The sequence below is a fragment of the Triturus cristatus genome, chromosome 1_2 (genome assembly GCF_964204655.1).
Source record: "Triturus cristatus chromosome 1_2, aTriCri1.1, whole genome shotgun sequence".
Lineage (NCBI taxonomy): Eukaryota > Metazoa > Chordata > Amphibia > Caudata > Salamandridae > Triturus > Triturus cristatus.
The window spans coordinates 863,838,543-863,865,516 of NC_140580.1; the positions used below are offsets into that span (position 1 = coordinate 863,838,543).

Here is a 26,974-nt window from a genome sequence, read left to right on the forward strand (position 1 = left end):
GCCATAGTAGTTAAAATGTCCCTGTTATGGTATCACTTATTTGGTAAATTCAGAATTAGAGGTTTTTAAGCTTCCTGTTTATACACAGTGACTCATTTGCATTTTTTCAGTACAAAATATCAATATTAAATCCACTATTTTAATGTACCATAGTTGTAAAAGGAAATATTAATTTGGAAACAGTGCCTGTGGAGTAAAGGGAAAAGAATGCCCCAATGGCATAGGCAAAAGTGAGGGCAGTTTTGCCTGGAATAAACACTGTTCTTGCTTTGAACTAATTTTCTTTGAGAATGTACTCCAACTCAATGTCCACCATCTTAATTACATGGATAGACACACAGATGTATGCATCTTCTTTCTGTTAACTGCCTGTGGTTCAAGGGTGAGGCTGCTATTTTTGGGTTCATTCCTAAACCTGGCCACCTATTAGGAATATGGTCATACTGGCATCAGATTCCAACTTTCTTCTTGACACTAAGCAATTTGCCTTTTAAGGAGGTAGATTTATCAAAGTATATTCTGGCTTGTACTAGAAGACTCTACAAGAGGAATGGAGTTGTGATACAGCACACATGGTGTGTGGGTACTATTGTAAGAATATGCAAACAAAGCACACACTTCTTGTGTTGTCAGACTGCAGTTACCTGAAAATGTCATGGACAGAGTATGGGACTCCACTTCTACTGACAGTGATAGCATCCTTAGACTGCGAGCCTTCATGCCATGCATCCTCTTCAAGCACCACGCAGAACAATATTTGTTCACAAGAAGCTGCTACACAGTGTAGGTCTTTGGATCAGGATTAAACCTACCATCACTGGCTACTTCTCAAGTTACCATTATTGTAATGCATAGATGGACGCACTTCCTACCCACACACCGTGCTATTAATCAGCAATCATAGGCAAGGATTCTGTGGCCTTACTAAATTTAGGGAAACTGTTCCAGGTCCTTATGCACCTCTCTCCCAATATACCAAAGATGGGCAGAGAGGAATATCTGCTGGGAATTATGGACATATGATGCAGTTTTCAAATAGGACATCAATTGTTTGCATTATATATTCTGCAGGACTCCATCTGTGTTCTTCTTAATGGTGAATGTGGTTTCCAATATTTTGGTAGTACCTGTCTGTAGCAGGGGTGGATATTTAGATGTCCCCTGCGTAACATCTGTTTCTATAAAAGTTGAAGTTAACACACATTCTCCATACTGCTCTCTATCTGTAACACTGTGAGAAATATCCTTCCGAGTGTAAAGTAATTCTATCTGCAACAGGGACGGGGTCATATCATTTACTGTTTGAGTAGCTTTACCTTTAAAAGTGAGCACCAACACATTATGCAGTATTTCTCTTTGCAAGTGGCCATTAACTAATTTTCCTCTTAATAATATAAATATGAGCCTGCAAGGCAATAGTCGTCCCTAGGAAGAAGTACCATTTCCTTGTGGAATATTTCTATCCGTACTAATGGCATTTAATAAAGTTTCCACTTTGCAATATAAATATTTGTTGCTTGGAGGTAGAAACCTTTCATTGGTATACTATTTCAATTTATAAAATAAAAATAAGTATTATGTTAAGTGCTTGTATGTCCACCATTTTACTGGCTGTATTTTTAAGAAGCGTATTGCCATTGTAATTTGGTTTTGAAGTAGGCTTACAAAAGGTCGTTTAGGCTTATTTCTGATCTCCAATATATAATCTTTTGTTGTACTTTTATATCAATTCCAACAGAAAGGAATGGTTCATGCATGTGTGATGCATGCCCACATAATTTCCGCAACATAGCTATGTATGCAGATGTGCTTGAGAAATATTGGACCACATTCCCTAAGAAGCAGTAGAGTACTGCCAGGTGGATACCAGTCTCTCTCCACTGCAATTATGCCACATATTATGGTGGGGTTCGGTGATGGGTGATGTATTCCATCAGTGGATAATTCCAAAACTTTCCTGCACACCGTCCACTCATTATGAAAGACTGCAGGGACAGATTGACTTAAACAAGCATGTTTCCCATACAAATTAGTCTGTGCTCCTCCCACATTCTGTATAGTAAAGCACAAATCAAACAATGAAACACTGCACTCATAAAACATGAATTGATCATTCTGAATTTCAAATTCATTAAGCTGTAATGATTAAAAGAGTGCACTCTTGCCTCAATGCATTTTAGGCAGTGTCCTTTTGTCACTGGGATTTTATTTACAAACTTGTAGTAAGCATATCAAAAGACAAAAAATAAAAAAGTCAAAATAAACAAAGCTGACTGAACAGCCTTTTAAAAGTGTACCCTATTTCCTAAAAGAATTAAACGATTTAAGTACTCTTGAACGTTCTACATTAAGTATTGAAACAGATTATCTCTGATGGTAGCATTGCAAAGGGGTGTTAACATGATACAAATTCACGTTGTATGATGCCATGAACATATCATGTGCACTTCTGCATGGGGTTCTCATTTCTAAACTGAAGTGATTCATTTATCTTGTTGTGGTCACTTGTGTGAGAGAATAAAACTTAATTCTAGTACCCCAACACCACTGTGAGATCATAGTGGGCTGGGTTACAGATTCCCCGAGTCCACACCTCATTATTAATACCAAGTGGTACCCTACATAGTAAAAAACAGACTGAGCTATCACATTGGTTTGTAATCTATTTCATGGATCCTGAGCTAGAATTAAGTGCCTCCTGATTTCAGGGTGTAGGCCTGCTGGCCATCAAACCAAAATGTTTGGAGAGTGTGGGGATGTCCCATGATGAAGCATGACACATGTGAAGATATCTCGTCAACCTTTTGTGTGCATTTAGGACTAGGCTGGTAATTATACAATAAAAAAATGTTGTACAACTGTAAAATAACATAATGTCACTTGAGTGGTTTATTTGTGTGAGACCCTAAAACAGGGGTCTCCAACCTTTTCTATAGTAAGAGCTACTTATGTTCAATAAAAATCATCTGGAGCAACTATCACAAATTATCAGTGTTTTGTTAGTGACCACTTGAGACAAGATTCCAATACTGGTCGTTGGCTGTTACAGAATTGGTAGCAATTATCACCATAGGACATAAGGATATGTCAGCAGCAGTAATGTCAAAAAAGGTTTATCATTTGTAATTTTATTGACTCTTAGGCCCTAATAGTTACAGTTTTGGAGGGTTGCAGAGATATCTGAATTACTTTAGTACCACTTTTAGGTGTGTCTAAAGATGGCTTTACCCGTCTAAATGTCCTCATGTTATCTATTCTTTAGGAAAGTATAATAAGAAGTAGACAGAGAGAATGGGCTTGAGTCACCCCTTTAGCTATCCTTTTTATGGTTGATCATTGCTTGTATGGGCTGTCCAACGAAGTCAGGGAATATTCCAGATGGTTACATTGTCTCATTCTTATTCCTGTTAGTATTTGGACATGGGGAATCAAATAGCTATTTAGTTCGACTGCAGATGGAATATGGCACATAGCTTGTAACTGATCCAGTGTGAATATTTATATGTATTTATTTTGCTGACACAAAATTATGATTGCCAATTCATGGTTTATTTGTTTAGGAAGTGAGTGTTATTTTGATGCCTTATCCTGTCATAAAAACACAGTGCTATTGACTAACCACATTTGAGCCTTCAATCACTTTATTCTTCTTACATGACAACATGTTAGATTAATGGGAGGTGGGTTATTCACAAGGTAAATATATAGGCTTCCTTTAAAGATGCAATGAAAATACTGGACCTTTGTCAAATGTATGCACTATGAAACATTTAGACATGTGCTCCTGTCACTTTCAACACTTAGAAGGCAAACGTCATCTTCTGGCTACTTTTCATAATATTCTTCTTTGAGAAATACAGGTAAATTCTATCTGCTAATGCAGTCTTTGAGCAAAGGTGTCCCACCATCAGCTTCTACATTGTTGTAGCCCATGATGTTGCTTCATTGTGGGATTTTCTTTCTACAACAGGCAAACACTTCCCCTAATAAGAAGCCCGACCCATTGCCATTGTGAATTCCTGTTTATTATTGAAATTACTCTGTGAAAGAGAGTTGTTTTTTTATCTTACAGGTTATTATGAAGACAAGACTCAACACTTATCACTTTTCAATCTCGGACTTAACATATAACATGGTGAGGTCACTGCAGCAAATTAGAATTGAAACTCAAAACTCAATACATTAATTTACAAAGGTAACACTCTATGATCACTCACTCTCTCTGCCCCCTTCCTGCCCCTAGACTTTCTAGAAAAAACCTTGGCATGTCTACTCACTATTTTGAAGGGATCAGAACGAGTATTATATATTCAGGAAGTTCCTCTTTATATATTACTTTGTCAGCTGAAGAAGGGTCAGTGCTAGACAGTTGGGGCCATCGTGTGCCCTATCCAAATGGTATTGTTTATTAATTTATCACGGGAGTATTTTGCCTAGTTGAAAATTATTTACTCCTATGCCATTCATACTATTAGAGTATTTAAAGAAAGACATGATTTGTCACCCTGGAAGAAACTCAACTAGAATGCTAATTTTGAAGATTTTTGAAGAGTTAATTCAGTGGCTGACAAAGCTATATCGAAAGCAGAACCACCACTGGACACTGTCCACAATGTCTGCTGGGTACAGGTCAAGAAGATCACTGTGTTCCTCTTAATGAAAATGTGTATACTCATACCCGCAGTGCAAAGGAGTAGGGGTGGGCGGAACTCGCGGACTTTCACTCCGTGGAATTCCACAGAGTTACACAGAAACTCTGCGAGATTCTGCGGAGTTCTGCGAGCTGGTGGAATTCGGCAGGTCATACTGCTTACACTGATTTTTAGTGCCGGGAGCTTGTTTCGCGCTGTAAAATCAGCACAAATGGCACCCCGTTGCGTGCCAGAGGGTGCTGATTCTTTCTGCCGCTCCAGTAGATTTTCTACTCAAGAAGCAGCTTTCTCAAAGCAAACAGTTGTGACCTGCTGCGATTGCTTGCGTTGAGAAATTTCGCTGGGAGGCGTTCTAGCACCTGAAAATCATGCGAGGGGAAGCAAATTCTTGCTCACCAACTTAAAGTTGGTGAGTCACGCGTAAGAAAAAACTCAGCCATTTGGCAGTAGACACAGTTTTGAAAGAATTCCTGCGTGAGTCGGCAAAACTCTGCGAACTCCGCCAGCAGAGCGGAATCATTCACCCACCCCTACTAAGGAGTAGGGGTGGCCATAACTTGAGTAATTTGTTGTAGTTTAATTATGCTAAATTACACGTGATTACAAGGAACTATGGGAGGAGTGTAACTCAACATTTAGTGCCAATTTCTTAGCACAAAATGCAACCTTGTGCCCAAATTAGACTGGAGGATGTATTTTCCCCTAAGGACAACAGCACTAAATGCAACAGAACACAAACAGCAGCAGTGGTTCGTGCTCACTAAATTCATTGTTACTGTTCTCCTACAGTAGGATTTTTGTGCTAAATTATCATAATTTTGCGTACTGGCCTAATGGTGTAATCTTCAGTAATTTTGCATCAAAAGAATAAAGCAGAATTGCCAAAATTACTCTGATTACTCCGGTGTAGTTAAAATTTCACCTAGGCCTCTAAAGGGCAGAAGTAGGATGAAGGGCAAAGTGATAAACACTACTGTAGACTGTTCTTTGTTTCAATGTTTTACTGAACTAGGTCTTAAATTTACAATGTTTTACATATACCATTACTCAAAGGGAAAGATTCTTCAATTTACTAGGAAGACATCAGTTTTGCTACTAGGTTGTTTCCAAGGAAGATCCAAGAGAACGTGATCCATGCTAGATTGTAAGCGAATCAATATACAAGATACATGTACACACAATGCTTTGGAATTAAGTTACACAGTTTGTGTTTATTCTGATAAATTTGTCAAAACGTTGTCCCACTTGGACCTATGCACAATCGTAAGTAATAGGTTGGCTTTTTCTGGTGATCAATGCTTCATTACCATGGCACTATTTTACCATGCAAAGTGACTGACAGCAGCTTTCTCTTATGGGAACTTTACCATACTTTTGTCTTCCAACTCATACGCATACAAGAAGCCGTTTTTGCAGCCCTTACTACATTTAGAAGCAAACTGGATCAGGCGTGCCATGATTTACGTACCTGGCTTTTAGCCTGCCTGTACAGAGTCTCTTTTAATGCCTCAGAGTCTAAGGTGGAATTAAACACATCTTTAGCTTCAAAAGCTTCCTCTGCTGCTTTTCGAAGATCCAGACCCTTCCCAAAATTCGGAATCTGCTGCAAATCTAACAGGCCGGTTTCTTCCTCCTCCTCCTCCTCCTCCTCTTCCTCCTCAATACACCTGTACCAATGACCAGGGGAAGGGGGGTGACCTGTTGTTAGCTTATCTGGCTTTTATTCGATTTTTTTATACAAACTAGCCAAAACTGAGTTTTTGCTAAATTGGTGCCTGCATGCACAAGCCAAAGGTGTTTTCTCACATAAACCACATGCATGCACAGCACGAAAAGAAAGCAAACAAAAAATACAAGAGCCGAAAGGGTGAACGACAAATGGACATGATGCAGGCAATAATCGCTAATGAATCAATAGTTAAGGATATTAAATGCTAAAATTATTAACTGCCATACTATTAATAATGCTAAATAAATGTGTTTTTGTTTGGAATATGCAGAATGCTTATTTTTTATAATACTTTTCTTTCTTTTGTGTAGGCCAAACAGAAATTTCTATGTTGTCAATATGCATACATTGTTTAGGAAAAGTTACAGCGAAAGCATGGAATTTGACATTGCTTTTACATGATGGTTATAGTTGAAGGATTTGCATTTAGTGTGTGGAGTTCCTATGAGGAATCCTCTTACATATTCATGTTATTTATACGGCATTTTTCCCACTTAGAGAGTTTAGAATTTCTTCCACTGGATAGAAACATAGATGCTAATAAGCTGTGCATGTCAGCTGGACAGACTCTATGCCAGTTCAGAATTTTTTTACTGGGGGTCTCACAACTGAGTGACTTAAGATACACGTTTCCTGAATTTCTCTGCGAACCAAAACTTAAGGTCTTAGAATATAATGAGTTATCAGTCAAATCTCATAACCTGACATCGCAATGAGGATGTCAGTGCCAACCAAGAGTGATGTACGCCACGGTACCTCTAACAAGAGGAACCAGTGATAATTGATGAAACTCTCTCGGAAAAGAAACTCTTTCACCATACTTTCAATCTATGAAATGGTCTGTTAAAAAAGCTGCACTTAGGTAACTGGACACGAAACATTACAAAATCAAAATAAATTAACATTGTAAAAAAAAAAAATTATGTCCAGTTTTAATGTGGCATGTACACAAAACTGTTCTTCCTTGTGGCTGCTTTTTTGGTATTCACCACATAGAATGTGTGTGTTTTTTTTAATTTTACTGAAATAAAAGGAGTTGTGCTTCTAGGCTATGTTTTGACTCTGAACTCTGGATATTTTTTCCAATAATAAATTAATAAAGGTGGATTATTATTCCTCAATAGACTGCTTTTAGAGTTTATTGCCTTTCCCACTGACATCATGAAAAAGCCTTTTCAAATTCCGCGATATCTCTACATTTTGAAGTAAGAAACTAAAACCCTTAAGTAGTTTATGTTCATAATACTCATAAAAATGGTAACCATGCTCAGCTTGAGATCTTGGAATGTGGCATTATGGTGGACCATATTGATCACTGATTGCTTTGTGACACGCTGACCACCACATGTCCTTCCCTGGCTGCTGCACTTGCAGCATGGGAAGCACCTACTGCTTTCTGGAACTGACACCATTTGTTGTGGTTGTTGGTGGAAGCTTGGCATTTACTAGTGGAGATTTTGCGTGGGAGGAGGTACAGCTGAGGGCGGATTTGCATGTCTGACTTCAGAGCAGGACCGCCTACTTTCGGCCAGCACAAGAAGCAAATTAAATCGGGTTGCCCCTGGAAACGGGATCCTTCACCCCTCAAACTGGATTTGAGTGCTGGTTTGCAATATTTATATTGGCCCAACACTTGCAGTGAGCTATTAACATGGGGCAAAGCGGAGTCTATCAGCTTTGCCTCAGGACCACCTGCTCCAATTCTGATCTATTGCCACCCGTGATCACCAGTAGACTATGTAAAACTGCTCAAAAACTCAGGATGCTAAAGGAATTTTCTTTCATTTTGTGTGGTACAGCCAAGAAGAAGATATGGTAGATGTATCAGATGTTTTGAATGAATTGATAAGTGGTTAACTTAAACAGATTTGTGGTTAAAAATACCGGAAGCATGCATAATATGAGAAAACTTGAAACACCAATCTCTGAAAGATTGGGTTTAACCATGCATCTTTGTAAGGGTATAAGCCAGTGTCTATTAATTCAAGATGTCATCGTGGTTTGAAAGCAAAAGACATCAGGCTAAGAACATGTGAGACTGCCTGTAAAGGGTTGCAATGCCACCAACCTTCGGGTATGGTCGAAGCTCATGGAAAGTGATGCGGGCTCTTCGTCTTCATCATCTTCCTCAAAGGTTCCTTGGGCTTCTGCTGTGGGCGACGCTGTCTCGTCCTGCGACTTTCCCGTCAGACTGCTGTCTTCATACTCCTCTTCCAGGTCATCATCATCTTCCTCATCAATGTCTACTGATTTTCGATTTGCTAAGCTGTGACATTGGGAATTGCTATCAATGTCCTGACCATCTGGCCTAAAATACATCAGATAGGAAAAATATATATATTATAAATCCTTAATATTGCTAGTTTCAATAGTAAACACCACATATTAATTTTCTAGTGCCGCTTGAAGAACAATTATTGTCATTACCCAATTCAGTGATACAAATATTAGCTATTGTTAATAAGAAAATCTCCAATTGATTTAAAAGCTGCAGGCTTATCTTGCGTCCCCAAACCAAATGACTTGTGTTATAGTGAGTAGACTTAAATAGAAATGCCTATGCAGTGCAACAAACAAATATACACCTCCCTTTTTGTAATCATCACATAGCTCCTGCAGCTTACATCGAGGATTTCACCCTGGAATGAAGCCTCATTAGACAACACCCCTATGCAAATTTTCCTTGTCAATGATTGATCTGAAGCCAGGAGAGCACGCCTGGTGCTGAGTGACAGCAGCACACATCAGTCTGTCCCCAGGAAGCCCTGCGGATTATGTATCACACTCCGTATAAGTGTTGATTTTTCCATTTAAGCATAGTGGGATGCCCAGGAGGATTCTTTCTGGGCCCTGGGCCTTGTCATTGAACCTAAACACATCACGTGTGTGTTTACTTTGCCAAGTTTTGATCGATTTCTTCTAGCATAAATGCCCAAATTTGATCCTCCCACTGGATCAATTATGCCAGGAAACTGAGGGTTCCTCGTCTGATTTGCTGCCTGTAAAAGAAAGTCTCCAATTTCCTCCAGGAAATGCCAAAGCGTGTTTACTTGTCAAGTCTCCTCTCTCTCTTTCTATACAACCCCCTGCTGCTGCGCAACCTACCCCGACTCTGCCATTAGTTACCTCAGAAAAGGGCACCACTGCCCGGGAATTCATAGATGCCAAGAGGAAACAAAACGGGTACAATTGGGCATTTGATGTAATGCTATGTATCTCTATATTATGTTATGGGTTAAGCAAACTACTGGAAATCTGTTGCAACTGCAAAGATATGTGAAAGATGCATTTCTAGCACGCCAGATTGACACCCATATGCATTCAGGGTACAACGCCATTAGAGGCGGAAACTGCATTGATAGACCAGAGGAGACAGGATTTCTGAAAATATATGACCAAAGATGAAGTTCTTATGCTTCTCCACCTTCCTTCTCTCGTGGTGCTCATGGTACTGTACTATACTGCTTATGTGGCAGATTTTTGCCATTAACAAAGTAACATGCACGCATGCGTGCGTGGGTGCGTTACAACTTATAGATATGCTTGCCACTAACAGAGGGGGACTTTGAAGACTTCAACACAGTTACAGGTCAGAGTTGTACAGGCACTGAATGTAAATCCACAAAATGCATTTATTATATAGAAAATGTATTTATTTACTGTGGTTTAGGCATGACCTTGTAAGTTTGTGTTGGCTAATCTTCTGTTTCATCTCATTGGGTATGAGGAAACCTCATGTCTGCAGTGGCTCATTGCCAAAAACTAGGAAAGTTCTCTACTGTTCACATGTATATGTAATGTGTTTATTGAAGACGGGCGAAGGCCCTCTGGTGCATCTCATCATCGGCAACAAATATTTAATTTGAAACTATGCTGTAAGTTAAATTAAATGAAGACAACATATTTCAGCAAAACCATTCATTCAGAAGCACCAAAAAAAAATTCTTAAAGAAGATGGTTATTTTAAAACCATGAATAACACTGATTGCAGATTACCTAGTATAGACTTAACCTTAAACAAATTTTATTTTAATTTGTATAGTGCATTTTTCACCGGAGACGGTACCCAGACGCTTGATGGGTCTGCAGGTTGCACACAGTTTGAAATTATGGACCTTGGGGTCAACCCAATTGCGGAGGAAGTTGCCCTAAGGCCTCCTCTCTACTGGAGATGTATCTGGAGTACTCCAGATCTTGAGTCCTTCAGAAAAAAGTTGAAAGAAGTCGTAAATTTACAGAGAGTTGATAAAATCCCCTGGCTGTCCTACATCAAAAACACCTTGGCTGCTAAGAAGATGGGAGACCTATGGACTAGCGCTGAAGAAACTAACATGACAACTCCCAAGAAGGCCTTGTCAAAGATCTTTAGAAAATTTAAACTTAATCAGATAAAGGCCAATTCTGACACAGGCGCACTGACCCTATCTTTTTTAGAAGTAAAAGACCAATACAAGATGGAATCTGTTCTTGATGTCATACAACCCCTCATTGCAAAAAAACTGTACCTGCAATTTAGGTACGATGTACTACTATTGCGCGTATTCACAAGTAAATGGGGAAATTCTTTGACTCAGGACTGTCCATTCTGTGCAGATAAACCGGAAACAGACCAACATGTTTTATTCGTCTGCCTGGCATACAAGAAGGCTAGACACCGATGGTTACAACAGGTGTGCCGGATTCTTGGGACAAAGTATTGCGCGGAGGCCCATGGGATCCTAAAATATGATACCATTCTGCCCATAGTGTACTCAGTTATTCGTTACTTATTTTCAATGTGGTGTGTACGGTCGTATATTTTAAAAGTTGGGTCTATTGGATAATTTTAGTTTTTCAACGCAAACAAAATGTATTAACACTTTTTTATATATTTTTTAAATGTTTTAAAAATATGAATTCTGAACTTGCTCCTTTTTATATTTAGAACTCCTCTTTCTCTTAATGTTGCAATGCACGCGCACTTTATTTTTGCAAGAATCATGTGTGCAAATTATGCTGTAATACTTTTTTATGTGCTTTTATGGCCATAAAGGCCGAAATAAAGAATTTTTGAATTGAATAAATTGAATTGAAATTAAAATATCCATACAATACAAATAAAATCAGGTTGAGCATAAGAGGTGTGTCTCAACCACCTTACACTAGCAACTTAGCTCTTAGCAACCTGATGCATGATCATAAGACCAGTTGATTCTAAAATGCTTCCCGCATGATTGGCAAGTCCAGATTAGACATACAGATGGATGCTCTAGAATAACTGACCACTGGTCTAAACTGGACCCATGTATGATGCTTTAGATGTCTTTGAAGTGTGCAACCGCATGTGATGATTACTGCCATCTTGTAATTAGGTAAACCGTTCCTGTTGAGTTAAAAGCTGCAATTCACAGCATGTGATGATGAGGAACAGAGACAGCTTGGAGGTTGGCGTTCAACTGCTGGTACAGTCAACCATGAGTATGGGCCACACATTTAGGCTTGCGCTTCGGCCCCCACCATTTTGTTTTCTACTCAATGAAGTAAGAAGTGTGAAGAATATTAGCATGGAAGCCTGAAAGGAAATTTACAAATTTTGAAGCAGCACATTTCTGACTAAAGACAGGTGGAGGTGGGTCAGGGGCAGAGTCAGTTATTTGTCAGGCCTGTGCAGGTTCGAGGCACATAGTAGAGGGCTGTGTGGAAAGTACTGCTCCTTTAGATGACTCTCAGTGCAACAGTGGCATTACCTACGGTAAAAGAGTCCCAGCAATTGCACGGTATATGTGACTTTGTGCAGAGGCTGCCAGCAGGGGGCACCATCAAAATAAGCAGAATAATACTTCTTATTACGCTGTATGGATGTAAGGGGAGACAGAAAATGTCAGGTCGCCTTTAGGGCTAAACATTCTTGCACTGGGTACGGTGGCTCATAGGAGACATACTGGGTTTCTATTTTTCGTATACATATCTTTTCTGTCAGAGCTGATGTCCAGAACAGGTTCCAGAAACAGATTGCCGGGCGGACATTAACATTCTCCCTTATCTAAACTGCGTGCGTTGGGGTCTATTGGTCCATAATTGCACTGCTCATGCTGTCAACAGTTGGGAAAACCTCATTTATCTTCCCACTCAGACAGACAGAAAACAAACTTCGTGTCCAAATTTTGTTTTGGAGATAGCCAAGCCTGTCTGTGGTGTTTAGAGTGTGTGGGAACAGGGAAATCTCCGCCAGGCCCGAGCGGCTTTGTTTTCTTTCTTGGAGGACATGCGAAGGGAATGGGCACCTTTCCCTCTGGGGACTGAGTTGGGAGGAACATGAAGCCGGGGTCAGGACAGCTTCCGCCCCACAGCTCGTCGACTACTTTTAAGATAAGTATTTCCTCTGATTCAGTCATTGTCCAATCACGCGCAGCTCCAATGCTAATAATAGCCAGAGCTCAGTGGGTTAGCATCGGCTGCACAGATCTACAAACGTTCGAACAAGACCAACTTGACGGTCGGTGAACTGAGTACCATTTAACTGGATAACACAAAAACCTGTAGTTTATAAGGTTTAGAACCAACAATAGGTGGGTATGCAGCACCATATAGACCGGTTATTTTAAAAAAAAACAAGAAACTGCATCTCATAGGTGGGCATTCCAGTAGGAGAGGCTAGTCTTTTGATCCTTCTGCACATGATTAAATGGGTACAGTTAAGTTCAGTAATATTCACACCTACTAGTCCAGCATCCTGCTCATCAGGACCAAGCTGAGACTCACAATAGGTCAGAGGAGGAAAGAACGTACCCGAGAACTACTCGTCCAAATATATGCTAAGCTATGTGCACCATCAGTCTGTACGGTTCTGGGCGCTAATAAGAACCTCACGTATGACACCCAATTCTTCCCATACAGTGTGTACACATTTATACTTTCACCATTCGACAAGAATGCTTGCTCCCGTCAGCAACCACTCGCAGAAAGTTGATCGCTACAGAAAAATCAAGTAGCAGTAGTGTGCTATACAAATTTCAACTAACAATAGCCAAAATCCAGAGTCAAATAAATACTTTTGTCCACACAATATGAAGGAAGACCCAAATTATTCTTATTAACATTATCAGGCTCCTAACTTTAACTGAGTAAAGTTTAAAATGTTGGAGGGACGAGTTTCTAGTTGCGTCACCTGGGAGGTTACTTTGGCAGTTAACTGCTGTAATTAACAGAAAAAAAATTAATAGATTAACTATTTTTAAACAACTTTAACCTACTTGAGGAGCTGAGGAGTGTTGCCCTGCTAAATAAAATGCCCCAGAACAGATGAAAAATTAAATGGTAATTAAGTGTATTTATTACTGTTTTATTTTTCAGCAACCCGTCCTGAACCAAGTGTCAGGATGGGGAGGGCAATTGCTGCTGAGTGGCAGCAGGGAGATGTGCACTTATGTTTAAAGTGAGCATGTCACTTTGGCCGACCATTTTGTGACCGCCAGCCAGACATGCACATTTTATACTTCTCTAACCCAGGGGTTAGAGAAAGCACAGGCCTTCAGTGCACTTATGAGCACTGAGAGAGGCCGCTTCTTCCAATCCTGATGTTTCTGTCATGCTGTCAAACAGCATGAGAGCAGCACCAGGATTGGGTAGTGCAGTTTCCTGGGTCCGGAGCTTTGAGGAGACAATACACCTGAGCGAGGAGGACACCATGCAGCAAGTCAGACTGGTAAGTGCCATTTTTATTATTTTAATACCACCCATATTTTGCCAGCCTCACCACTCTAAATATATGCCAGCAGCCACTGACCTACTTGCATTTATATGTAATAACTGAAATATGCAACTTCTTCCTACTGTATTATCTCCATAAATATGCACTAAGTGCTATCATGTCCACGTTCAGACCTGCACTCAGAAGTCTTGCCCTATTCTATATTTTCTCATGTCAGCCCAGTTGTGTTTTTCTTCTGGAGTGACCACAATTGAACACAGTTTTCTGAAAGTGGTTATACCAATACACTATATTTGAAATTATTATGTGCTTGAGTAACAAAGTTTCTAATGAACGAAAAAAAATTATTTATAGAAATGGTATTTATAGAAATAGAAAACCCTAGTTTGCTGAATCAGGATTTCTATTGGGAAATCTTCTCCCACTTGCATTAAAGTTCACATGTTGTAAACGTTTCTGCATAAGCAAGTCAAGTTTAGGGAAAGGGATGCGGAAAAGGGAAGCAAATGGGTATTTGGGATTCTCGGGCGGTGGTATTGAGCATGCGAAACAGTGGGAACATCCAAATATGCTAGTTTTAAAGGGTTGGGGGTAGTTTTTAGGATTGGGGGAGTCTGGGTTGTTTTCAGGGCTCAGGAGGGGGGTTGGGGAAGTTTTTAGGGCTCAGGGGGGGTCTGGGTAGTTTTTAGGGCGGGGGGCCAGGGTAGTTTTTAGGGCTCGGCTAGTTTTTAGGGCGTAGGGGGTCAGGTTCATTTTTAGGGCTGGGGGGCAGGGTAGTTGTTAGGGCACGGGCGAGTCATGGATTTTTCATGGCTCAGGGGGGAGGTCAGGTTAGTTTTTATGTCTCTGTAGTTTTTAGGGCTCGTGGGGTCGGGTCGTTTTTAGGGCTCTGGGGGTGGGGGGGGGGCACTCGGTGTGAACTTTACCACACATATCCCTTTACCAGTCATGCCTTTCCTACGAAATTGCATGGTAAAGGCACGCGTTGTAAAGGAATGTGTTGTTCAGACGTATTTGTGGTTAGGGCAGCATTGTATTGCCACGTGTGGTTTAGCCATGCGTGCCTCTCTCATACAACCCTTCTAGAGTGAAGATGTGAAAGTGTATTTCAAGTATATTTCATGAGAGTGTAGGAAAGTGGTTTCTCTAAAAGAAAATCCTATCCCTGCGGACATTGGAAACAAAAAATCAAAACACACTGTACAATGAAGCCTAAATCGATGGAATGTTGTAAGCAGACACTTGAAAAGGACACTTACACCTTCATATCTAAGGTGGCTCATAGATTTCATTGCACACCTTTTGGATGGCTGTGAATTCAGAAGAGCAACACTAGGACAAATGTAGACTTATTTCCATGCTCCAAGATTTCCTCTATCGTTTGAGGATCAATTCTACTTGCCATTCCAGTTGCAGCCCACCAGTGTCTTTCATTTTCCTTTGTTGTGGAATCCCATTGACTTTTCAGAAGAGGTGTCTGTCTATTTTTACACCCAAATCATTCTCAAAGTTACTAGAACCCAGCAATTTATTGACAGCTTTGTATTGCAGCTCCACAATGCCTTATATTTTGGGGTTTGCTGTACTTTCATGTCTCATCAGACTTGGAAACCCATGGTATTTTTTCACAGACTAAGTAAAGGCTCTACAAGATAAGCAAATGAGGTTCTGAAGGTTTTCCTTCATTATCCTAAATCACTTCTTCTACCTTTGGTTAGTCACATCCATAGGCCCGGCCTTGAACAATTTGCCCCCCAAAGGCTCATCTTCAACTTTTTCTTGATCTTAATGTATCGGGGAGAAATTCAGCCCTTCAACCATAATTGTTTCATATTTTACCTACAGACCCCAATCAACATCCTGTTATAAGGAATAAAGACATGTTATACTATTGCATTTATTTTAATGTAGCACCAAACATGTTGTCGTGCAGAAACTTCAAAGAATTTTCCAAACTTATAAATTTGAAAGGATCAGAAGTAGTGGTGACATATGTGTAAAGGAACAGACAGTGAATATGGTTCGGGTACCCTGTCCCAATGTGGAAGTGGGATAGCGGATGCGGTGCTTTCAGATGGCGGCCTTCTTGGCAATAACATGGGTCTCCAGCTTTCCAAAGGGTCCATCATTGTATCTCAAGGCACCGCTTCTTTCTCAAGGTTAGGCACTGGGAATTTTATAGATGCATGCCCTGCGTTTTCGCTGTGTGAGCTGCTACTCCACAACAATGTTGGGTTGTTATAACTAGGTATTCATATTAACGCACGGGGGCAACTCTTAAATATTCCCTCGTCATCTTGGAAATGTGTCAAGAGCAAAGGAAGACAAACTCAGGGCAATTTCCCTCAAATACATCACAAAACACATCTCCGGACCGGACAGGTGCTGTTTTTACTCAAGAGAGACTCTAACGAGGGGAGGCAACATCTTTCCTTCCTGGGACGAGGATATTATAACCAGTGCGTCTCTGTACCGACCACAGCACGTGCCTAGGCGACTGGCTCATAAAAAAGGGCGTAAATGTGTCTGGCCGGCTGGCAGACCAACCATATGTCTGGGTTCTATTTCCCCGAGAGTTCGGTTGCTTAAGAAAGGCTTAGGATTTCCACCTCGTTCGCTACAGGAATGTTTGCGAAGAAAAAAAAACATAATAATGATAGCAAAAAGTTCTGTTTTAGCCACTGCATGTGTGACTTTAATACGGGAAAGTCAAGCCAGGGCAGGGTCCTCCCAGCATGATTGAATTTAGAAAAGGGGATTGCCTGTCCTATTAGGGTGATTAATGGGCACCCCTTCCTTCGGTGGACCCACCACTTAATTTCAACCTCATGAAGACTCTTCCTCTTGCCCGGCTGGCGCACGCACGCACGCACACGTCATTTCTATCCTTCGCACGCTGTAAATCTGCTCGACAGGTATTAAAGCCGGGTCTGTGCCTTGGGCATGCGGGCTTCTGATATCCTTCCGTCCGAGGCGAGCTAATGATGCCCGAGCTGTTTGGGCCTGTGCCGCTCACAAAGCCAGATTGAGAGGCTCGGTTAGTGGCCGGGGCTAAAATGGATTGCTGGGCCCTCGGGCTCGCTATACTCACAGCCCACATTCGGGGCTGCGGTTTGCCTTTGCACGAGAAAACCGCAGCCTCCCTAAGGCCCGAGATGGAGGAACAGTCTGCAGCATGCAGTCTGAGCACAGCAGACAAACACTGTTTCAGACACCTCTCAAGTAACAACAATAAAAGCCAGGACTGATCCACGAGGTCTGTTTGATGTTTTGCGCAATATGTTTTCGCTTTCCATGTTGTGGATTCATAGAAAGTGACGAAAGAAAACAGACCTTCTGGCCAACGTAATCTTCCATTGCGGAGGAAGTTTCAATAGAAATTAACTCAGTTGTGTGTGGCTAATTGTGCTAAGCACTCGCATTGAAAAACAGCTTCTGACGGTGGTAAAAGCAAAAGCAGAACATTTAAAAATGTAGAACTAACACCCACATCACAGAACCAAATACCAGTGGCATGCATTTATTCCACTGTTGTGCACACCTGTACAAAGCGTGTGATTAAGTTTTATTTTTTCGATTTGTTTTTTAACGAGCACATAAATGGCCTCTTCGTCTCTTAACTTTATCATGGACAGCCCCGTAGGGGCCTGTGGGAATAACAGGTCTTTTCGGTTCCGCTTCCATGCTGTCCATCACTTTCACCTATTCTGCATTTTCACACTTCACATTTACATTTTGTCTATGGCCTTTTCCCACAGACAGTACAACTTTAGTGAGGGTGTTACATATTGAGGTCTCTTTAACCCACTCTAATGGCCTCAAGCATGGCGAGACTGCTGGTGGGAAGTATGTTCAGGATTCCCGACTCATTGCCCTCCACAAGAATACTTTTGGAAGACAATATATTATTAATCAGCTCTTTTCCAATGAAGATGTTGCAGGTGAAATATGCAGAGCCTAATTTGTAACAAAAACAGTAAACCTAGGTTCATCGGTGCAGAGTTTGTCGTAGAAGTCCGCCACTGGAGGTTCCAGTTGCTGTGATAGTCCAATACCCATGCTGCCTAGTCTTGATTCACCTCATGCCGGCTCCACCACCCTACACTTCCGGTCTCTTTATGTTGCTCTTGCAAATTCTGTTTCATTCATGCTTTCTCTTATTATTTTCCCTTTTCTATTTTTCTCTCTCTTGTTCTGGTTCAAAATCACATGATGAAAAATAAGCTCCGGTCCCCTAAATTATCGCAGTTTTCTGCCATCTCCACCCACTGGCACACGTTAGTCACTGGATATAAACTCACCTGGGTTAACTTTATAATAGACCTTGCTTCAGCATCTCTCACTCATGGTTGGATGTATTTATTTATTTATTCATTTACTTATAAAGTTTTATATGGCGCGAACATGACCACCGGGGGTATCAGAGCGCTTTACAATATATGTGGCAAGAGGGTACATGTAAACAACCAAGAGTATGTGGCATTTATAGAGTGCAAACCTAGCTACAAAACAACAGACTGCTGTTCATAGAGAGAGGGAGTTACAAGGTAGGTGGCCATAACAGAAGATAGTGTGAGTAGGCGGGAGGATGAGATTCTAAAACTCACATGCCCACTATTCCTCCCTTTGTGAAGCATGTGAATTTCATCAGCTCCCCTGGTTAATCTTCAGATTGTTAGCTTCTGCTTTTGAACTCTTGTAACTTTATGCTTGGCAGAAACAACCAAAAACACATTCCGCTTACCTTTTGTCTGTTAAACTTGAGGCTTGATTCAGCTCGCTATTTGCGATGAAGTTTCTGATTTCCGAGAAGTATGAGTCTTCTTTCTCGTCTAAAAGTGCATGGTTTTCGGATTCCGAGTTGGGGGAGGAGGCGCTTGTACCGAGGTGGTTCGTGATGACTCCTGAGTGCTGGCTCACTAGACAGGAAATGAGGAACGAGAAGGGGAACAGGCAAACACATGAAATATCATCAGACACTGTGCTGGGAGCTCGGGAAAATTAACACCATCAACCAGTTGTCAGGCGCTAGTGATCTGCGCTGACGTGCAAAATGATCATACTGGCAAACCAGACTTTGGGTACAAAAAAAATAATATCTGCAGACAAGTTCCATTTAAAGGCAACACTTACCCAAAATGTATTTTATACATTGTAGTTGTAAATGTCAGTTTCCTTTTTATTTTAATATTAATTTTAATACTTGGTTCTTCCTTGGGACTGCCATGTGCATATTTTTTCTTTACATAATTCTGTAATACCAGAGTGTCATCTTTTGGTCAGTTTGAAGCGCTGCACAACATGGTTAGTTAAAACGAGGACAGTATAGAGAGTAGGCGATTTGCAGCCTAGCACTATGTGGCGAAATACTGTCCAGAATCTTTCAGACGCCACCGTTGCAAGTGTGCCTGCTTCAAATAAATCTTGAAAGGTTCCATTTTCCGGGCCTTTCAGAATCATAGGTGGTTGGGTACAGCCCTGAAATGGCGACTCAGATTGCCTAAAGGTAAGACTTATTCTTAGACCTGTGTTGAGGCCCACTTTTGAATAGGATCCTACATTAAATAACATGTAGTGGAGAGGGACAGCTGATAGTTAGTTCTGGTATTACATAGACAGTAGCAGAGAATCCCCCCTCCTAATGGAGTCCAGGTGGTCCAGTACAGAATTTACAAGGGTAGTTTTAATAATATTTGAATTTTGAAAAGTAACAGGTGCTGGGACTAGACTCCTAACAGCCCACCCGCGTGATAAGTAAACTAGTTAATATGTGCAAATGTATTAATGTAGGTTCAGCTTGGAACACTCGGAGGCGGCGGGATCTCATTGTGATAAAGTCATGTTCCTTTTCTTACTACGCTCAGCAGAGAACATATTAAATTACCACATTATGCCTGGTTATTGTTAGTCATTCACTTTCACATCTCAACATATTTGTCCATCCTAACATTAGGCCCTAATGAATTGTCATGTGGCGGCGGTAATTTAGAGGTCAGCATCAGGCCATATATTGGACCACTGTGCGCCTTCTACAAATTCCTGTTCAGTTAAAACCTTCGCTGGGATGATGCATATGTCTAAAAGTAACACACACGTTTTAGGCTTACATTAGATATCACTTAACACTGTTTGGCGACTTTAAGGGGTCAAAAGGATTCTTCACCAACCTTTGATTTTTATTTTTCCATTCAGTAGAAGCCTTTCCATAATGTGATTCCCAGCTGCTAAGGAGACTTGAAAGAGCATTTTTGGGGCCTAATTGTGGACATTGGGTAACACATCTACATTTTGTATTATGTTGTCCTCTCTCTGTGGTTGGTCAAACTTACTTCTATACTATAATCAGGCTCTGAGCATACTATTTGTTGAATCTGAACTCAAAATGATTTGCAGACATTGCTAATAATTCAAGTTCTCACTCAGGGCTGTGTATTCCAGGCTTGTTGTTATCAAGATCTGCTTTAGGCCCAGTACAGGTAGTCAAAAAGTGACTTTTGTGAATGTGTACATTCCCAAGGTGCATTTGTGCCTGGGCAAAATAGAATGTGTGCAGAAACTGCCCAGTGTGCACACTTATTTTAGGACTGTGGCTGGCGCAGATCTGTTCGTGGCCGCCATTCATAGAGTGATTCTCTGCGAAAGTCCTGACTTGGTGATGGACTCTTGAAGGGAAAGGTGACCTGCGGGGATGTGGAAACAGGTCACTTCCTGCATCCACCAGTGTTCATGCAGGCCATGAAAGCCAAAGACTAATAAATCAGTTACTTTTTTTGCATGCACGGCAGGCCGTATAAGGTATCAATTCACTTGAGCTGCAGACCTAGCTCTTTCCTAATGTGCACAGGTTCCATCTTGCACTTGCAGAGTGGGAGTGTCCTATCAGGCAACCTGACAGTGCCAGAAGAGTTGGTCAGAGAGGTCAGTTGTGTGGGCTATTTTTTTGGCTGCTGTGGGCCTGTTTTATGCTTTAGTGGGTCGGCTTTTACTGTGGATTTGCCTGATATTATCACAAACACTGCCTGTAGCATGCATGAATACAACCAGTCTCCCATCCATTGTAAAACACCTCTACAGAGTCTTGACAAGTTCAAAGCCGCCCCATTTGCAATTATGGGCCCTTTTTAGCTATTTGTTCGCTTATAGGGGCCGGTTTTATCTGGTACCCAGACCTATTTTCTGTCTCAGTCAGAGCTCGTGTACTGGAAGCGTAGATACACATTTGCGAATGACAAATCACCAGGCGCAAACGTGCAGGTTCACTTTTGGGATGAAGGCTCTGATAGTCTGAAATGAAGTCAAATTCCAAGGTGCTTTGCGGAACAGAAGCTTGTACTGGGAAGCCGTATACACGTTAAATGTACAAAATAGTTGAGGTGAAATGAATCATATGGAGTAAGAAGGATATTTGTTCATTTAACATATTTTGATTTTCTAAGGCTTCGTTATGGTATTTCTGAGTAGCCACCCTCCCCTCCTACCTCTTCCTCTGCCCCTCCCCCCACAGTTGCTGTTTGGAAATGACTGTAATGATTAATTCTTCTACCTGGAACATTCTCGTGTTCGTGCTTCTTAAGGTGCCGGTCTAGGTTCGTCTGCTGCCCGAAACACCGGTTACACAAGTGGCATTTGAAGGGTTTCTCCTTGTTGTGTATGTTTCGAACGTGCCGCTGTAGGTTGGAGGAGATGCTGAACGACCGGTCACAGTATTTACACCTTAAATAGACAGCAATAATACGTCACTGTTAAAAATCCTTTGTCATGAGGTCAACACACATAAGCACTGCATCATCACATAAAAGAACAACCTGGGAAAAACTTAAGGAAAAGGTGGGAATCAGTTGGTAGATGAGTTGCCTGGTGGTTTAGTATGACACTGTAGAACCAGATAACATGGGTTCTGATCCAGATCCCTATACTTAGCAACATGCTATGACCCTGGGCAAGTCACCCTGTGTTTCTGTTCCATAATTTGCCAAAATAAAATGCTCTTAGGAACAGACTAGGTGCAACACTATGTAAAAACTGGATGAGGTAATTGCTTTGGGTTTGTTAGACCACTGACTTTCCAGTTTGAGAGGGCATACATTCAAAGTGTGGAGCCTGGCCTTAGATGGCAAGAACCCCTTCATAAACTCATGCTAGCTGGTGAACCTTCTACTTCTTCTCTCAAACATAGGATTGCTCAGCAAAACAGTGTGATAACAGCTCGGCAAAGGCCGGTCACTATACTTGGCCCACCTAAAGACATCAAGCAAGCCAGGAATGATGAGCTACCACAAACCAACCAATCCATTTATCTTAACCATCCTTTTTTGAAACATCAACATCAACCCTACCTTAATGTGTACTATTTTCTACATACACCTGTAATCCCCACAAGCATCACCAGCTATACCAGTGTCACTTGTCAGTACCATTCTCATTAATACATGGGAATAGGACTGCGAAACATGCTGCAGACACCATACAAATCAATCAATCAATAAAAAAAACATTCAACTACACAGGTAACTATCGTGTTAATAACAATGTATACTATGACTTAAGACCTTGCAATACATTATTGTAAAAATCATCTTAAACCTTAAATTCAAAGTAAAGGTAATGCAACAAGCCTAAACATTCCATTACTTTTCTTTAATTGAAATGCAGAAAGATATGGGAACATTTACCAAGACTTTGCACCGGAATGCCTCACAAAAGGGATGCAAACCTGGTGCTAAGTGCTGTAGTGGGATTTACTAGCCAACTCCAATCCTGATTTGCATTGCAAAGTAGCCGTAAATTAAAGCAAAGTAGCACAATGCTTTGCGTCAGTGGGGCATGCCACGATGGTACGTGTGCATTCCATGCAACCTCCCATGGCTTTGGAAGGAAACAACTATCGACTAACACTGATAGACTAAGGTTTGTGCCAAACATTCACACCTCTTCAAGGCAGAGGTGAAGTTTGTGAAATGGTTTATTTTCTCAAAACTCTTCCAACTTTGCATGTGTGTTGCACTGTACAGCACTCACATAAAGTGGTAAAAGTGGTAAATTGTGCCAAACAGAGAATTTTGTACAGGAAGGGTACCATTTCAGTTCACAAACTATGCTTGACATTACACACAGATGACTGTTCAATAGTACAGGGGTATGTGTTTTTGCGCAACCATCCTAAAGTGTGCCAGTGCATGGGGAGAGAAACAGCACCTTATTTTAATAGATAATGGTGCTGTTCTGCTCTCTCCCTTTCACACAACACGGTGCAGCAACTTTGATTGCTTAATTCTGAGAAACCTTAGTAAATTTGGCCCAAAATGTGTACTTTTTTACCTTTTACCATACACAACAACTCACATTACCACACAGCCAATCGAAGCGAACACCATGTTTACAAAGATAAAACTTCACTTGAAATCTCTGTCTGTGCCACTTTGTTGAGGCCGCTCTGCCCTCTGGTGAAAAATATTGAAATCAATAAATCAGAAGGGGATGGGAGTGGGTGCTCATTATACAATCCCTAAAGAACTGATCCTGGTCCACTGGTCTTCATTTCAGCAGGCCTGTGGAATGCGGTGAGCAGGACGAGGCTTATCCCGGTCCTCAGGAAGTCTTTGAACCCACTGCCTTTGACAGGCTGGTGCTTAGACTATGAGAGATGGGGACCTAGGTTAGGGTGTGGGGGGCAGGTAATGAGCTCCATAAACCCCAAAATGGAAAACAGAGGGTCCTCTGATTTGGGCCCCAAGGACGTCTCTACAGTTGTATGTCAGAATATAGATAACAAAATATAATCAAAATATCAACTGACATAAATATCATTTACTAAATATTGCTCGGAAAAATATGGCTCAACTGGGTGTAGATTTTACATTATTAACTCCAATGGGGAGATATTTTACAACCAATAATTAGAAAATAATGTTTTTATCAGCTATATTTAGGCATGATATTAATAGTGCCATACCATACATGAGTATGCAGGACTGTATCAACTGTAACAATGGATGGGTCTAAACTTGCCCCTCCGCTTTTACTAAACTAACCGTCCAAGAGATTGAGACCCACCTTCAATGGCACAAGTCCGGTGAACGCAGAGGCCTTCAAGAAATAAAAAGTGAAAAATGTTGGCTACTTTCTGCTAAAAAAGGGTCTACGACAGGGAACCCTGGATGCCACTACCAGAATAAAAAACATATACTTTCATTCAGATTTATACCTCCTCATTGCTCACTATTTTTAAGAGATCAAGCTTATTACTCTGTTTATTTTCAATGTTGTTCTGTCATGCTTATATGTGACTATGTTGCTAGTCCAATTAATTATTTGCCTTCCTTCATGTAAAGCGCTCTGATATCCGCTAGGGTCATGTATGCGCTATACAATACCTTATAAATAAATAAATAAATACATTTATTGTATCCAATTTTTTATGTGGATATCAATGAAATCTAGCATAGAACCTGATGTCTTGGGCAAACTGTGGACTTCTCTTGAGATAAATGCGGTAAAAAGGTATTCCTCAGCTCACAACAGATTAACACAAACAATAGGGAGCTGCTGGTAGGTACAACTCGAACCAACGACAAACAATTGAGAAGTCTTTATCCTTAATATGCCAGTGGGATCCACCAAGCTAAGCAGATTGAATGTGTAGACAACTGAAGTATCGGTTACACACTTTGGGCCAGACGTACAACCGTTTTTTACAGTCGCAAACAGGAAATCGTCCTGTTTGCAACCGCAAAAATGGGTCCTGGCATGTGCAAACACTATTTTGCGAGTCAGTGACTCGCAAAATAGCGTTTGCGACTCTCGCTATTAGGAACAGGCGTCCCTTCCTAACAGTGAGTCGCAATGGAATGTACCATTGCTTTGCGACTGCAATTGTGGCCGCTAAAAACTTGCAGTTTACCACCTACTTCAAGTAGGTGGTAAGCCACTCGCAGGGAACCCCTTTGTGAATGGATGCGAAAATATTTTTTAAGAGCGGGCAGTGGTCCATAGCCTTTAAAAAACATGAAACAGAAACGTTTCATTTTTCTTTTTTGAATGCAGCACGTTTTCCTGAAAGAAAAACAGGCCGCATTAAAAAAAACAGCTTTATTTAAAAAGCAGTCAGAGATATGGTGGTCTGCTGACCCCAGCAGGCCACCATCCCTGGGAGTACTAGCCATTCCTTATGGGGTCGCAAATTGCACCTGCCGCATGAATATTAATGAGGCATGCAATTTGTGACCCTATTAGGAATCGCAAACAGTGTCTGAGGCACTGTGGTACATTCCAATTTGCGAGTCGGAATACAACGCAATTTGTGTCTCACAAATTGGTGAGCCATCTTAACAACTTGTTTGTGTTGTGAACAATGAGATCTGGTGTGGCTCAAAAGATAGACTACCAGATAGATTCTCTAAAAAAACAAAATTAAATCTGCCTCCAAGTAATGAAACATTTTGCAAGAATATTGATCTTTGTATTCACATGGATTTTGACATTTGTAATGAAGGAATGTATTCTTTAGTATATGAAGTGCTATATTTTGCAGAACGATCAGTGGTGTGGCATAGTGCATTAAAAACAAGCCCTCTACTTCCCTATCGCCTCAGTTCCCCTTCTGTTTGCAGCACCCCCTTCACAATTGCACACTTCTGATTTGTACACCACTCTGTTGCTTTTTAACTAGGTTCGAGATATATATGTCATGTACATACATATGCAAACCAGAGAAAATGTTCACGACAGACGGTCGCAAAACCACAGCAATTATTCAACCAATGTTCTGGAGCACCAGATACAGCAGACATTTACAAAGCAGATTTCCCAGACATTAATTTTTCCTGAAGTTGGGCAGTTTTCAGTGAGCAAGAGGAATCATTGATAATTAAAGTGCTAGGCAAGCATACCAGCAGCTCCCCTGGGCGCCATTACATGACAATATAGTCCAGACATAGTCCAGAAGTCTATTACACATAAAATACACACATGGCCAGTTTTCTGGGACCCGAGGAAACCAAATACATCTTTAGTTTCATATCCACTTCGAGTTTAGAAGCCTCTTTTCTTTATTGGATTTACAAAGTGGTCTGGTGTTTTAGGCTTTTAAACACCCTGATGGCTAGTTGTTGTCGGTTTTGCAGTTCCTGGGTTGGCCTGTAGAGGGCAGACCACCATGGATAATGGATAAACTGACTGAATAAAAATGTATATAGTGAAAGAGTTGCCCAACAAGGGTATCCAGGCACTTGATAAGTAAAGTACTGTCCAATAGTTTTAAGCAGAGTGAAACAGCCATAGTCAGGTTTTCAATAGTGTTATTTAGAGTGAAAGAGCCAAGTTTTCAATTATTTTCACAGTTTAATTCAGAAGTAATTGCTCTAAGAGAGGGAGGCAGCTCATTCAAGAGTTTGAAAGCAAGGAAAGAGAAGGAACGTCTTCCTTTGCTGCATCTGCTTCGGGATTTCTAGCAGGAGCCTGTCAGAAACCCTGAGTTCGCTGTTTGGATGATAATGGGTAAGTCTGTGCCTCAACTATCTGGGACCTTTCTTGCAGAAAGCTCTATAAGTTTGCCCAGGCATTTAAAATGGCTTCCCTTTTGTATCATAAGGCAATTCAACCTCTTCAGGTGAGGAGTAATTGAATTAGTGCTTAATTTGAGCCAGTGGTTTAGGGTGCTATGCACCAGCACTTAATCATCAACATTGGCGCTTTTCATGAGCACCAGTTAAGGACAGATTCATTTATGGCAGGCACGGGTAGATTAAGTTATTTGCCCAGAATCACAAGATGTTGAACCAACGCCAAGACTCAAACCTGATTCCCTAGCTCCGAAGTCAGAGCTCTGGCCATTATGCCACATCCTCTCCCCAATTTCATGGTTAGCAGTTGGTTTTATTTTAGGCGGAGCTAACAGGAGAAAAT

At 41.0% G+C, this 26,974-nt stretch overlaps 1 protein-coding gene across 6 annotated transcripts in view; it reads right to left on the bottom strand.

Moving 5' to 3' along the window:
- PRDM16 (PR/SET domain 16) overlaps positions 1-26,974 on the bottom strand; it is a 1,086,739-nt gene that overhangs the window by 10,324 nt on the left and 1,049,441 nt on the right. For 5 of the 6 annotated variants that reach the window (XM_085609172.1, XM_085609165.1, XM_085609160.1 and 2 more), the window contains 4 exons: positions 21,615-21,784; positions 18,816-18,990; positions 8,450-8,689; positions 6,121-6,319 (listed from right to left, as the gene is read on the bottom strand). In XM_085609172.1, the coding sequence (XP_085465298.1) occupies positions 6,121-6,319; positions 8,450-8,689; positions 18,816-18,990; positions 21,615-21,784 (784 nt within the window). The remainder of the gene's footprint in view (positions 1-6,120; positions 6,320-8,449; positions 8,690-18,815; positions 18,991-21,614; positions 21,785-26,974) is intronic. The other variant, XM_085609179.1, reaches the window with a different exon arrangement.